The sequence below is a fragment of the Ostrea edulis genome, chromosome 3 (assembly GCF_947568905.1).
Source record: "Ostrea edulis chromosome 3, xbOstEdul1.1, whole genome shotgun sequence".
Taxonomy (NCBI): Eukaryota; Metazoa; Mollusca; class Bivalvia; order Ostreida; family Ostreidae; genus Ostrea; species Ostrea edulis.
The window spans coordinates 18345977-18360652 of NC_079166.1; the positions used below are offsets into that span (position 1 = coordinate 18345977).

Sequence of the window (14676 nt, forward strand, 5' to 3'; positions counted from 1 at the left end):
CTGGTTGTCTTTCAATTTGAAATAATCAAACTACGTAGTATATGATACATTTATAGGTAGAGGAAACCGGTCTATTTAGTAATATAAAACAATGAACAAATGGTATTATCTGTTCAAGATACACACCACCCATTTTGCAAATATGATGCTATATCTTTATTATAGCATTCTGAAGAAGACATCAATGTCCTATATATTTGGTTGTGATCAAGCCACATCGTTGTACAGACTGTTTTATAGACCCAGGCCGTATTAGTCAGGAAATAAAGATGTATATATATATTGAAATTTCTTTTTACCCTTCGTTATGTATAATAGAACAAAAGTTAAATATCGAAAAAAAAGGTTGTAAAGCAGACGTAATTTTCTTCACTTTTAAAATGGAATTCCGCATTGTGTTTTGTGTTCCGTTTAAATATTTAACTTTAAATACCATAAAGAGGTTCTTTTCAGGTGAATGTATGCTAGATTCTATTCATACTAAGTTTAATAATTCGACGTAACACGTAGTTGTATTAGTTCTCGGAATCTAGTAGTGTTTATTTAATCAATCGTTGGTAGTTAAACTGATCATGGACTTACATCACGGTAAATTTGTAATGGATACCAAAATCCTAGAAAGTGAGTTGGAAAACAAAAGTGCACGATGAACTAGAAGAATAGAGAAAAATAACTAACAACCCAGTATGTCTTTACATAACGCTAGCGGGAAGTTCTTTTACAAATTGTGCCACAAAATATTTCTATTCGTCACATGGATGGTTTGCAACACAACAGCACATCACCAAGAAATTGCATTAGGAGAACAAGAAATCTAGGAGAACCAGTGAAAGCTTTTCTGGTAACTACATGTATGAATGCCTCAGTCAAATCATACTGTATTTCAGAGGGGCATATTCCTGACTTACTGTAAATTTTTATTCTATTTTTTCTCATATATAATCTTACAATCTAAATCATTAGTTATTCTTAGATTTAAATATTTCGCAGCCATGTAATCTTAAAATCAAATTATCAAGTTCTCAAACAATATCTGGAAATTGTTCATGTGCTTAAAGTATTTTCATATGACGCGTTATGCAATAATTGTCTGGAATCTTGGAATTTTCTATCACGAATTCTCAAGTAATAGAATGTTTGAGTTCTCAAAAAGCTATTTTAAGTAGACTCTATATGAGTATACGGTCTTGTGGAAATCCGTGTTAGAATATGTGCTGAGTACCATTTGATTGTCGTAAGAGGTTACTATGGCGGTCCATCGGATGAGACCGCAAAACACCGAAGCCCCATGTCACAGCAATTATGGGATGACAAAGATCCCTCCCTGTTCAAAGCATGTAAGCGGCGCAGCCTTTCACCGGCAATGGTGACGTCTCCATATGAGTGAAACAATCTCGAGTGGGACATTAAGGATGTATGCTGCACAAAAGAAATTTGATATGGATGGAAAGTGGAGAATATGTACAATATTTTGAAAGTAAAAACTTTCAAATTTATGTTATTAATTAAAAATACAGTATTAGTTGAAACAAATTAGTTAAATGATGAACTTCACAAGCATCCAAATAATGTCTTTATTTAGGCACAGTTTGAGGTCAGTTTCAAATTAGGCAAACAAAAACAGCATAAAAACGATGTTTAAAGTTGATCAGATTTTAAGCCAAACTATCATAAAGATATTTTTCCTGCTGAAATTAAAACACAAAATATTCTTATTTTGCATTTATCTAAATGTAAATTTATAATAATGAAAATATTATGTAGCAACTGTTGTAAATGATCATACAACACTTCGATGGAATGTAAACAAATATTTATTCCATTGTAACATCATCGGTAGTCCTCTGCGTACATGTGGAAAAACTGAAGATCAGGTCCTTAAAAAACAAACATTGTCAATTCTAATTGTATACTTTTGTCTATTTAACTCGTAGAGAGAATTGTATGTTTACGTATAGGTGAGAAGAAAGAATCTCTCGCTGTGACCTTCAATTCGACATTTCGATATATCGATGACGTTTTGTCTATTAACAATAATAACTTTCATTCATATGTCGATTTGATATATCACCGTGAGCTCGAAATGAAGGACATCACAGGGTCGTTCACCTCTGCTTCATACTTAGATATTTTATTGACAGTAGACATTAACGGCAAGCTGACAACTCAACTGTATGACAAACAGGATTATTTCAGCTTCTCCATCATCAACTTCCCATATTTATGTAGCACTATTCCATTATCACCTGCATATGGTGTCTATATATCTCAACTGATTCGATATGCAAGAGATTGTTCTGCGTATAGTCAGTTTTCAAATCGAGGTAAGCTACTAACAAACAAGTTGATGGTACAGGGGTTTCAACAGTCTCAATTGAAGTCAGCATTTCGCAAATTCTATGATCGTTATAACGATCTCGTTCATGAATACAACCTATCATTGGGTCAAATGCTCTCTGACATGTTTCATACTAATTGTAAAGCCGATCTTGGCACATTGATTTTGACTGCGTATGACTCCGTTTGCCTGATCTGGATATAGGGCTCACGGCGGGTATGACCGGTCAACAGGGGATGCGTACTCCACCTAGGCACCTGATCCCACCTCTGGTGTGTCCAGGGGTCCGTGTTTGCCCAACTATTTATTTGTACTATTTATTTGTATTCCTTATAGGAGGTATGAGATTGATCACTGTTCGTTATCTTCACCTTGCATGTTAAGATGTGATTCATCATTGACTTTATAGTAAAACCAAACTTTCAGTAAACGATCGATATATCTTTCTCCAAAGCTTTGCCATATATGTATCGTTTTCCTTGATGAACAGAATATATTTTAGTTTTTCAGAAATTTCTATCTTTATTCTTTTAATAGGTAATTTACACTAAGATTTAAGGTGTTCATATTTTTATTCTTTAAATGAGCAATTTCAACTAAGATTTAAGGTGTTCGACTTTGTACACAAATAATAGAGAGGATTAGTACTTATGGAAAATTAACGTGATTAATTCTTTGCAATGAGTGCTGTAAAATCTTATTTACATATCTAATTGAATATCAATGAACTAAGTTTTATGTAAAAGTATTTTACAGTTATAAATCGAATTCCCTGATGAGACAACAAAATTGTTTCGTATATCTACTCAGCAAATGGTAATTAAAGTTTCCCCGATTATTTTTTTACACAAGAGATCCACGTGCTCCGTCTGACAATCAACTGATGCTTGCTACTTGAGAAAGTTATCATGGCCTGAAATTCTAGAGCATGTGGTTGGATTTTTCGAATTTTTTCATTACAAATTTTCTTCGAAACACACACACACAAAATTATCTATTGTAGTTAGTTAATTCAATTTACAAGTGAAAGTTTCGGAAATTTCCCAGATGTTTTCACATCGAAATAAAATTAATGTACTGTTGAACTCACAAACAAATTTATTGCATATATTAAGTGGAAAATGAATGTACTGTTTCACTTCAATTACTGCGATTTAATGCTAGAACAAAGCAATTATCACCGTTATCAACGTTGACCAATTTATTCCAATTTGATTTGAACTATGAACGCAACTTACATAGCATTATCAGAATATTATGATTAGTGGTTCTTAATCTTTTGCTGGGGGAAACTCGTCGCTTTGCATAACGTGTACAATATCAAAGATATAGTGCTCACGGGAGTGTGACCGATCGACAGGGGATATTTAATCCTCCTAGGCACCTGCTCACGCCTCTGGTATATCCAGGAGTCCGTGTTTGCCCACCTCTCTGTTTTGCATTGCTTATAGGAGTTATGAGATTGATCATAGTTCGTTATCTTTGCCTTTCATTCATAAGATGGCACCTCAATACTTGGAAGAAGTGAGTACGGTATACCAACCTAAACGTTCCCTAAGAGCAGAATATTCAATTAGACTAAGATGTTGGAACCTCCACATATGGGAACAGGCCTTTGTAATTTGAATCGTTTATCGGTATGGTGTGGACTTCTTCTACAAGCATAGTCAGAATCAATTGTAATCATTTTCATTTAAATTAATAATTGATGTTTTGATCATACAGTTTTAACACTATTTGGCATATACCGATCAAAATGTACTTTTATTACTATTATAACATGACATATAAGTTTATTATGTACAACTATTTAGATTGATTGTTCATAATCATATAAGGTTCAATATGAATAAATGTTAGTATCATTATTATCAAATGCATATGTGAAAGTTGAGGAAAATGTCAAAATTTTATACGTCTTAGCCTTTGCATTTATAATTTTGTATGTGGGATATTTTTAATATCATTCTACTTAGTTGATTTTTTTAAATTATCCAATATAGAACCATACAATAAAATTACCTAGATGGTTACATGTATTTCGTTATTTATTCATTTGTTTCAAAAGTTATTGATAATGGAGAGGTTTGTCATTTCAATGTGCAGGAAGATAAGTGGTCAATTTCATGTGACCAATGTGTTTCGTTATTTATTCCTTTCACTTGTATTAAAATGTATTGGTTATGTAGATGTTTGTCATTTCAATGTGTAGTAAGATTGGTGGTCTAAACAGGCATGCATTAGCTATTTTGAACAATGTTATTATGATATGTATCATTGTGAATTAGGGAAATATAAAGGCATAACGAACATAGATAATGTATGTATTTCCGTTTCCTTGTGTCGCAAACGTAAGGATTTAAATTACAGCATTGCCGTTGATCATCAGAAACTGATAGCCGAGGATGGTAATGATTTGGATAGGACGGAGACTGATGGTGTCTTTGTTCATTACGTTTTCCCTGCAGCTGGTTGGTGGAGATGGTTCAAGGTGTGGTGGGTAAGAAATGGCATTTGCCTGATTGTCTGGAATCATCATCAACATTATAGAATATAAAAACAATTTGTGAGTAAAGTTAAGGAGTATATAGTTTGATCAGGATTATTTACATCTGAAATATATGTTTGTATGTAAATGTTCTACTAGGTAAGAAATGACGTTTACATAATCATAAATGATCTCGAATAATCATTTTTATTACAATATTAAACATGTTTATAAATTAAAGGAGTATATATGATGATTGGGACTATTTACATCAGTGATACATGATTGTATGTAAATGTTCTATTGCTAAGGCATTCTTGAGTGCAAAGAGGACTCTACGACTATATATCATAGCATTACATCCATGTTATCTATGTTTCTAGATTTCGCAAATGTTGCAATGGTTACAGATGGGATAGAAATACTGAAAAATGTCTCCGTACGTACATTAATATGCAAATGAAATTATCACGATCTATACTATTTTTTAAAAACACATATCAGTACATACAATGATATTTCGAATTACTTTTGATGATAAAAAATGCAATGATAGTTTGAAAATCCAAACATATAACTGTATACAAAAATCTTTGTGAGAATTTTTTAAATTTCTTTAACCCTGAAATTTTAGCCTGTGAGGTTGGGTATTATGGGATAGATTGTGGAGACCGATGTCCTTTCCCCTCCTTTGGAAAGGAATGCCAGTTAACATGCAACTGCTCTAAAGATCAGTGTAATCATGGAAAAGGATGCCCCAAAGGTGGTACGAAAGTTTAGTTATAGAAATGTATATGATTAAGAATTGAACTTAGGAAGATTTAGAAATCTTGCACAATGATTATCTTGAAAAAGTTGAGTGTATACAGATTATGGACCAGGCTATGTAGATGACTTGTGTGACGTGAAATGCCGGTATCCAGGATTTGATGTAGGATGCCAGAATGAATGTTTTTGTAAACAGAAGAACTGTGATCCTCTAAATTGATGTCAGGGTGTGAAGTTTTATCAATTCGAAGGTTCTCTATGATACATGTACTTAACAAGGAAATAGATATGCTTTACAAGTTACAAAATAAAAACAAATATTCATTTGGAAGTAATTAAGAACAAAGTATGAAATGATTTGTTACAGGAAGTTTAGAAGGTATTATCATGGAAGTGGTAACAACACCTGTTCCAAAGTCCAGGATGACCCATAATATCTCCGTATCACTACGGCATGATGCTGATGTTAACAGAAGTTTTCCTTCACGAGACACTTCATCCGTTCTATCTACCACTCCAGACATGCCTAAAGGTAAAGAAAACAAAACCACAACGCTTCCTTTACAGAAATAGGTATACAACATACTTCGCATCAGCTTAGTATTCAAAATGAATTACTGCAAAGAAGATTTACACCATGCTGACAAGGACAATACTGTCTAACGTGTTTCATACGAATTGATGGGCCGTTCTTTACACACTCATTTTGATTACGCATTGTATGGATCGCTACTTTATCTTATCAAGATGTAGGGCTCACGGCGGGTGTGATGGGTCGACAGGGGATGCTTACTCGTTCTAGGTACTTGATCTTACCTGTGGTATGTCCAGGGGTACGTATTTCCGAAATTTTAATTTTGTGTTCCTCATTTTTGAGTTTTGAGATTGATCAGAACATTTCACCATCCCTGAACTGAATGAAAATGAATATAACGAATCGAGATAAATCTAATAAATCCCATAAAGAATGCGAAATTACTTGTAGAGCAAATACGAACCCCTGGACATAGCAAAGGTGGGGTCAGGTGCTTAGAAGGAGGCAGACATCCCATGTTAATTGGTCTCACCCGCTTCGAACCCTTTATAGCTATCATGTAAACGGAATAATTCATAGTCTAAATCATTATGGAAATAACGGCCTAACAATGGGTATGAAACATGCCAGACAACATATGGACTAACGACATGGAAATACGGTCAATATATGAGGACCACAGGATATGCAAAATGCTGACTTCAAAGGAAACTATTGAACTTTAAGATCAACTTACTTGTCAGTAGCTTACCTCAATTAAAAAACCTGATGCTACTCAGAACATGCTATATTGTATGGAATCATTTGAGAACTATAACGTTGATATGCAGGTGCTCATGGAATACTGCTACATAATTATGAGAAGTTGACGATGGAGAAGCTGGTCATACCATGTGTCATAGTGTGAATTTGTCAGTTTGCCCTTAACATCTATGTTCAATAAGATATTCAAATATTAAGAAGATGTGGAGAGGTCTGTGGTATAATATTTCGAGTTCATATGGATATATCGAATGAATGTATGAGTACAAATGAAAACTGTGAATAGAAGAATCGTTGAGAAATCCATAATGACAGATGAAGGTCACAGCAAAGGTGTTTTTCTTCCTATGCTAGAAGCTTTTGAATAAAATTTTAGAATGAAAAAAATAGCTCGGCTAATAAGGGAACAGAATTTGTACCTATGGATGTACATCAGATTGTCGGAAGACTTGATGATGAAAGACCAATAGAAATTGATATAAAATGATTTGAAGAGTCTTACATTACTTTCAGAGTACTTTGAATTCTCTGTTTTTATTACCAGATGAAGTAAATATTTCGTTTTCGTATCTTCATTTTCCCTTCACAAGAAAAATTAAAACCAGTAATGAATATAAAACAATACACCGTGTATCTACAGGTTTGTATTATAATCATGATGACATAAATGTTTTAGAAACGTCAATTCAAAGTGACGCTGCATCAATGTGGAAAACGTTGAACGAGAAGAAAGTAGGTATGGTTATCAGCATTACAATGCTAGGACTATTGTTTCTTATCTTAACAGCCATGTACATCTGGGTATCTCATCGCATTCGTGTAGAAACAAATAATCGTGGGAAAGCTACAGAAGATTCAGATGAAAACTCTGCAGCATGAAAAAAGGTTAATCTGTTATAAGGTGTATAGTATCGGGACATGTTATGTTATGCTTGTATTTGTTTTAATCTATACTTTGCAATTGATAGACTTTTCATGCGTCGTATTCATAATTTTATATGTAAACTCTAACTTGGTGGTTGGTTTTCAATTTAAATAATTAAATTAAGAATATAAATAGATATATAGGCAAGGAAAACCTGTCTACTTTGGTTTATGGTATATGTTCAAGATGGTGTTATATGTTCAAGATCCACAACGCCGATTTTACAAATATGCTATATTTTCAATATAGCATTCTGAAGAAGACTTCAATTTCTTATATATTTGGTCGTGAGCAGGTCACATCGTTCTTCAGATCATTTTGTATTGACTCAAACCGAATGATTCATGAAATAAAGATGTATATTTTGAAATTTCTTTTTACCCCTAGTTATCTATAATAAAACAAGATAGAGTTCAATGTCGAAAAAATGATTGATAAAGCAGACGTGATTTGTTTTCAGTTTTAAAATGCAATTCCGCTTTGTGTTCCGTTTTAATATTTGACTTGAAATATCTTAATGACCTTTGTTCAGGTGAATTTATTTTAGGTCCTTTTCATATTAACTTTAATTTTTCGATGTAAAAGTTAATAGTTCTCGGAATCTAGACGTGTTTATTTAATCAATCGTTGGTAGTGAAACTGAGAACTTAGATCATGATAAAGTTGTAATAGATAGTTGGAGAACAAAAGTGAACGATGAAAGTGGTTTGAGAAAAAATGAAGAATAAGCCAGTATGTCTTTACAAAACGTTAGCGGGAAGGTGTTTTACAAATTGCGTGATAAAATATTAATACTCGTCACATGGATGGTTGGCAATACAACAGTACATCACCAAGAAATCGCATTAGGAGAACGAGAAATCTAGGAGGACCAGTCAAAGACTTTCTGGTAACTACACGTATCAATGACTATAGTTTCCATACGATGATACTAAACAGGGATTTATCAGTACCTTCTCGGTGACAAACGTGCGGTATATTATCCGTAATTCTCACTTTATAGAACTCCATCATTAATTTGTTTCTAAAAGCACCAAGCAATCATCACCTAATATCATAATGCGAATTATCTTTATTTTCTCTGTATGATAGTTTCTATGTTTGCAGATCTTTCCAATGTTGCTGTGGTAGTGATTACAAATGAGATAGCAATATTGCATACGTATGTGTGTGGATATCAAAAACGCTTTATCAATCCATGTACGATGATATTTGGAATTTGATATTGTATAAAAGTACTAAAACAACGTATGATGGTTGAAATCCCGAGACATGTCAGTACATACTACAATTATATCGGATTTGTTTGAGGTAAAAAGTTAAATTTCTTTCTTTCTTTGAATTGAAGCCTGTGAGATTGGGTATTTCGAGATAGATTGTACACAGTAATGCTCCTTCCTTTTCTTGGGAAAGGGATGTCAGTTATCGTAGATTAGGGTAATCATGCAAAAGGATGCCCAATAAAGGTGTAAGAAAAAGTAATTATCAAAATATATGGAACTTAGAGACAGCATGGAATATTGCACAATGATTATCGTAAAAAGATTTACTTGTTTAGGTTTCAGATTGTACCTCAGGTTACATTGTATGTAGTTGACTTTAGTGAAGTTAATACATTTCTTCTCTATCATACATGTACTAATTTGTGCCTACTTCTATGTAACAAGTAGATGAATATGCTTTACAACTAACGAAATAAAATGGTCATTTAAAAGTAAATAGAAATTAAGGATACAATGACGTGTTAAAGCAATTCTGAAAGATATTGTCACGGAAGTGGTAACAACGCCTGCTCCAAAGTCCAGGATGACCCATAACATTTTCGTATCACTGCTGATGTACAAGGAAGACTTCCATCAAGAGACACTTCACCTGTTCTATCTACGATTCGAGAGATGCAGAAAGGTAACAAAAATACAATACCTCGTAAATTAACACCGTGCTCATACGGCAAGGGCAATACGGTGTACGCTGATGCGGATAAGATTTCTCTTCCTTGTTTAATCTAAATATATAATTTGCTCGAGAAAATACATCATCCGTCGCAGATATTTCTTCTATTTGCATTTTATAAACAAACTTGTTTAAATTTGGTGCTGTAAAATAAAGGAACCAAACTGTAGATTAGTCGGTGCAGCTTTTTGATATTTAGAAGAAATTGATTACGTTGTCGTTTAGTTTATGAGATATTTACCTCACATTAATAATCAGGTGAAAATAAGGAAGGAACATAACATTTATGACATACTGACTCATAGTCGTTGTTAAGGATAATCTGAGGATGCTTACTACTCATCAGAGGTACAAAATTCCACCTCTGGTGTTATTCGTTGTCCTCATCTTTGCAAACGATCGGAAAGATGAAAATTTATAATAATCTTATTATATATGAAATATTTTGGTACATGGAATCTTGATAATTATATTAAGTACTGCTAACGCAGAAAATGTATCTACATTTGTGACGCACTCTGTATGTGTTTTATTATGTAATATAGTTATCTTTCCTTTCTGCATTATAACAGTGTGACTTTGTTGATATGTTGTATATGATATATATAGATATACGAAATATAATAAATGAATTTATGAAAGTTGACGAAAATGTCAAACTTTTATAAGTACTGGCTTTTTCATACATAAATTTGCATAGGGAATGATTCTAGTATAATTCTGATTCACTGATTATACAAATCATCCAATATGTATCCCCACAAAGCATATTTTCATGCAGTCCTCTGTTTATTCATTTCTAGAAAAATCGATTTGATATATAGATTTTTTGTCATTTAAACGTATAAATGAATAACCGGGTTTTCTCATGTGAACTCATAAAATTTGATGATTCATCAGCTAAATAGCTATTGCCCTCTAAGAACCAAATAGGCATGTGAATAAATATTTTTAATGTTGTATTGATAACAGGTGACATTGAAGGAAATTTATGTAAAATAATGTCCGTTTCCGTTTCCTTGTGTCGCAAACGTGAGAGAAAAAATTTCAGTATTAATAGCAAAAAATGGTGATGATTTGTATCGCAGGGAGACAGTTCGTGTCAGTGTTCATTATGTGATATATATATATATATATATATATATATATATATATATATATATATATATATATAATGATCCTGGATAATCATTTATATTATACAATAGTAAATAAGATGTGAGTAAAGTAAAGAGGTGCATATGATGATGGTCCCCATTAGTAGTATATGATTGTATCTAAATGTTCTAGTGCTACAATTCTTGAGAGCAGAGAAGATTCTACAACTTTGTATTATAATACCACATCTGTGTTATCTGTTTGTAGACTTTTCAAATGTTGCAATGGATACAAATGGGATAGATATCCTGAAAAAATGTCTTCGTATGTACATGAATCTGTAAATAAGTATATCAGCATCTATACGATTTACAGGATACAATCAATATATATATATATATATATATATATATATATGAGATAGTTTGAATTTGAGGATAAACGAACAGTATGATAGTTTAAAAATCTAAACATAGAAACAAAAGTTTTTGTCGGAATTGTTTCATTTCTTTCCCCATGAAATTGTAGCATGTGATATTATTTTGGGATAAATGGTAGACAGTAATGTTCCTTTCTCACCTTTGGGAAGGGATGTCAGTTATCCTAGAACTGCTCTAAAATTTAGGTAGTCATGCAAAAGGATGCCCCAAAAGTGGTAAGAAAGTGCTATTATATAAAATATACCGGAATATGATTAAGAATTGACATAAGAGACACCCTGGAATAACGTACAATGATGATCTTGAAAACTCTTACTTGCTGACGTTTCAGATTGTCCGTCAGGCTATGTAGGTGATGTTTGTGACTTGAAATGCCGGTATCCAAGTTTTTGTACGGACTGTCAGAATAAATGTTTGTGTGAACAGGAGACGTGTGATCCAGCAAATGGATGCCAAGGTGGGAAGTATTATTATTACAAATATTTATGTATGTTACCTGTGCTTAACAAGGAAATTTATACTTTACAACTTACAAAATGAAAACAAATATTTCTTTAAAAGTAAATAGAAATAAAGTATACATTGATGTGATGCAATTTTGGAAGATATTGTCATGGAAGTGGTATCAACACCTGATGCAATGTCCAGGATGACCCATGGTATTTCCGTGTCACCAAGACATGATGCTGACATTGACACTTCAACTTTTCTATCAAGGACTACAATCTCGCAGAAACGTAAAGAAAACAAAAATAAAATACAATGCTCGTTTACACAAATGGGCAATCACTTTACTTCGAATCAGCTCAGTATTCAAACTAAATTACAGCAAAATAAAATTACACTGTGATCACACGGAGAATATTGTTTGGCGTGTTTTATAATAATTGTTAGATCGTTCTTTGAAAGGTGATTTTGACTATGGATTATTTCTTTTGCTGATCAAGATGTAGGGCTCACAACGAGTGTGACCCGTTGACAGAAGATATATACTCCTCCTACGCACCTGATCGCACCTCTTGTATATCCAGGGGTCTATGTTTACACAAGTTTTGATTTTGTATTTCTGATAGGAGCTATGAGATTTATTACTGTTCGTTATCTTCACGTTTTTATGATACATACTACACCGATCCAGATTCAATCCTTTTGTCATCCTCGATATGAGAAAGAGATAACTTGCTAGGAAAGAAAACACATCGTTAGTTTTGAGTGTTCTTCTATTTGGATCTTCTAAACAATCTGGCTGAAATGTGTTGATCTAGAAAAAACAAAACAAAATAGAAGGTCAACACAACCCTTAAATGTTCAGAACAAATTAACCAAATTCTAAGTTGGTTTGTATATTATTCGAATCATATTGATAAGCTTTAAATTTTATTAGAATATTAGTGCTGCTCTGTCAAAATACAAGCGTTAGTATAGTTGTTTGTTTGTGTTTCCATGGATCGAAGTTTTACGGAAAACTAAAATCATAAAGAATTTTAAGATTGCAATGTTCAATTTTTTTAAAAAAGAATCGAGATAGCAAAAATCCATTTTAAACTACACATTGGGTGAGATTATACAAATTTTAAAAAAATCATCCACGAACCTTTGAGCTGAATGAAATGTTAGATGTTTCCAACATCAGATAAAAATGGAATTACAAAAAAATCATGATTTATTTTTATTTTTGGTAGATTACTGAAAACCCGCTATTGTAAGTACTTTAGACAAGATTTGCACGCTGCCTGTAAACAAAGCTGATTAACTATGTATCGTTTTGTATGCTCTAGCCTCCGATTTTGATGCTTTAGTTTAGTCGGTCATATAATAAAAGAATGATGTCCATTTACGTAGAAAGTCAGTTCAACAAGTGTACTGACCCAAAGTGAGTGAAGTCAGTGATTAAGCTATTCGCGACGGATCACGGAATATTGTTAGATAAATATGAGACGTTGACGATGGAGAAACTGAAATCATCCCATGTGTCATAGACTTGACCTGTCAGTTTCCCTTTTGACATCTATTTCAATAAACTATCCAAATATGAAGATGTGAAAGTCGTTGTGGTGTCTTGTATTTCGAGTTTACCTGGATATATCGAATCTACGTATGTATGAAAATGAACATTGTGAATAAAAAAAGAAACATTGATACATGTAAATCTATATTTTGAGATGACAGTAATATCAAACGGTTTTTCTTACTATGATAGAAGCTTTTGAATAAATGCTACCTCTGTTAGAATATAAGAGTAGCTCGACTAATAGAGGAGCACAATTCCTGCTTTTGAGGCGTCCACAAGATTGTCGGAAGTGTTGATGACCAACAACCAATATGAATTTATATAAAAATAATTTCAAGAGCTTTACATTCGCTCCAGGATACTTTAGATTCTCTGTTTTTATTACCAGGCAAAGTAAATATTTCATTTTCGTATCTCCATTCGCAAGAAAAATTAAAACCAGTAGTGAATATGAAACAATGCACCGTGTGCCTACAGGTTTGCATGATAATCATGATCACGTAAATGTTTCAGAAACGTCAATACAAAGTCACGCTGCATCAATGCGGGAAAATTTGAACGAGAAGGAAAGAGGCATGGTTGTCAGCATTACGAGGCTATGACTACTGTTTCTTATCTTGACAGCTATTTATATCTGGGTATCTCATCGCATTCATGTAGAAACAAAGAATCGTGGCAAAGTAATAGAATATTTAGATAAGAACTCTGCAGTATGAAGAACGGTTGATCTGTTGTTACAAAGTGCAGTGTATCTGGACATGGTGTGTAATGTCTGTTTTTGTATTTACCTATGTTTTGTAATTGAGAGACTTTTCATACTTTATTATATATAATTGTATATGTAATCTGTGACTTCTTGGTTTTCTTTCAATTTGAAATAATGAAACTATAGAACATAAATACATTTAGAAGTACGGAAAACCTATCTAATTTGTATTATGGTAATATAAAACAATGAACACGTTGCAGTTCAAAGCAGCGCATTGTACCATAAATGAAGGTCACTTCGATGTAAACTCTGTAAATTTGGTTTTGTCATGCAATCAAAAGTTGTTTCAGATGACGTTATAAAATTACGGACGATAACTCATGTCAATACACACTTTTCGATCCCTCAAATGAAAGTTTGATAGCGCCCTGTAAATCACGCCAAGTTACTTTCGTAAACATTGCCATGAAAATTAATCCATACATTAACAACAGACATTTTTGTGTATAAAATTCAAGTTATAGAAAAATCACTGTACTTGAACTTGAAATGTGGATGTCATATCAGGCGCGTTAAACTACTATTTCTCTCTTAGAACTATATAAGCGTGTATATATGAAAGGTGAAGATGACGAACAGTGACCAATGC

The 14676-nt window shown here is 32.9% G+C and overlaps 1 protein-coding gene and 1 long non-coding RNA gene across 2 annotated transcripts in view; both read left to right on the plus strand.

Moving 5' to 3' along the window:
• The first annotated feature begins 4672 nt into the window (after positions 1 to 4672).
• LOC125676663 (uncharacterized) overlaps positions 4673 to 14676 on the plus strand; it is a 51391-nt gene continuing 41387 nt past the window's right edge. Inside the window, exons 1-5 of the mRNA XM_056160789.1 lie at positions 4673 to 4838; positions 5210 to 5265; positions 5461 to 5592; positions 5962 to 6126; positions 7568 to 7764. Of these exons, the coding sequence (XP_056016764.1) occupies positions 4744 to 4838; positions 5210 to 5265; positions 5461 to 5592; positions 5962 to 6126; positions 7568 to 7764 (645 nt within the window). The 5' untranslated portion in view covers positions 4673 to 4743. The remainder of the gene's footprint in view (positions 4839 to 5209; positions 5266 to 5460; positions 5593 to 5961; positions 6127 to 7567; positions 7765 to 14676) is intronic.
• LOC125674652 (uncharacterized) lies at positions 8787 to 14170 on the plus strand. Its single transcript, XR_008801826.1, has 3 exons — positions 8787 to 9721; positions 11639 to 11764; positions 13832 to 14170. It is a non-coding gene; the product is annotated as an uncharacterized LOC125674652 (long non-coding RNA).